This window comes from Apaloderma vittatum, unplaced genomic scaffold, assembly GCF_000703405.1.
Source record: "Apaloderma vittatum isolate BGI_N311 unplaced genomic scaffold, ASM70340v1 scaffold20388, whole genome shotgun sequence".
In the NCBI taxonomy this organism is placed as follows: domain Eukaryota; kingdom Metazoa; phylum Chordata; class Aves; order Trogoniformes; family Trogonidae; genus Apaloderma; species Apaloderma vittatum.
The window spans coordinates 1-1,074 of NW_009732662.1; the positions used below are offsets into that span (position 1 = coordinate 1).

General features: G+C 52.0%; 1 protein-coding gene across 1 annotated transcript in view; it reads left to right on the forward strand.

Annotated features, from left to right (window-relative positions):
* Nucleotides 1–269: 269 nt before the first annotated feature.
* LOC104278592 (C-type lectin domain family 2 member E-like) overlaps nt 270–1,074 on the forward strand; it is a gene marked incomplete at its 5' end in the record, with an annotated part of 2,765 nt that continues 1,960 nt past the window's right edge. Inside the window, one exon of the mRNA XM_009875613.1 lies at nt 270–439. Coding sequence (XP_009873915.1) covers nt 270–439 — 170 coding nt within the window. The remainder of the gene's footprint in view (nt 440–1,074) is intronic.

Consider the following 1,074-nt stretch of genomic DNA (forward strand, 5'->3'; position numbering starts at 1 on the left):
TTACTTATTTACTTATTTACTTATTTACTTACTTATGTACTTATTTGCTGAGGCCTCTGGGGACAAGGCTGCACCCAGGAAATGATTCAGAACTAAAAGAATTCAGATAATTTGCAAGAAAAATGCCACCGTGGGAGGCTTTGGTAAGCAAAAATTCGGAGTTTAGTGCGGGGATGGGAGGAATAAGATATCTGAAAAAGCAAAGCGCTGTGATGAGCAGCGCTGAGGTTTCGCAGAGGGTTTATGAACTTGTCTTCTTTTTCTTTTAGGGAGTGCAGGAGCATCCTGGTAAAGCCCCGTGAAGAAGAAGGAACCCAGCTGCTCCTCGGTTGCAATTTTGGGCTGGTTTTGATCCTTCTCGCCTCCTCGCTGGTGGAGTTTGGGGGCACCCTTGTCCCCTCCGCGGCCCCGGGCATGGCAGAAGCTGTTCCTGATGCTGGTACGTAATGGCTGGCTCCTTTTCTAGACGATTCAAATTGCTGCCCTGCATCCGGTGGGGTAGGTTTCGCGCTTCTAAAAGCATTTCCACAAGATTTTTGCTTTGGCCCAGGCAAAAACTCAGCTGTGGTCATGATGCCCTTGCAGCAGAGAGAGCAGGAAAGAGCACGTAAGCACCAGTCTTCTTTCTTGGGATGGTTTGGAGGCTGTGGCTGGGTTTTTGGCAGCTAAAATTTAGTTAAAAATAACTGGGTGGAGGGAGATGGAAAGAAGTGAAGTGGTCTGAGGGCTGTAGGAGGAAAGGGCGCAGCCCCAGCTGTGGGTCTGGGGGACGGTGACCGTCGCTCGTGGTTGTGGGGGGAGGTGATGAGGTCAGGCAGCCCTCACAATCCTGGGGGGCTGAGGATGCACCCCCAAACTGAGCCTGCACCCCACTGTGCCCCCTGCCATGGTATCCAGCTCACTCCACCCCCAGATCCCCCCGGGCTTCTCCTCTCCTCTGGGACTCTGCTCCCCCTTTCTTCTCAGGGTGATGTTCCTTTGTTCTCTCACCTCCCCCTCCTCCAACAGAAAAACTCCCCAACATTAGAGACAGGGCAGCTCAAAAGCAAAAGTGACAGAAAGAACACTGGGGCC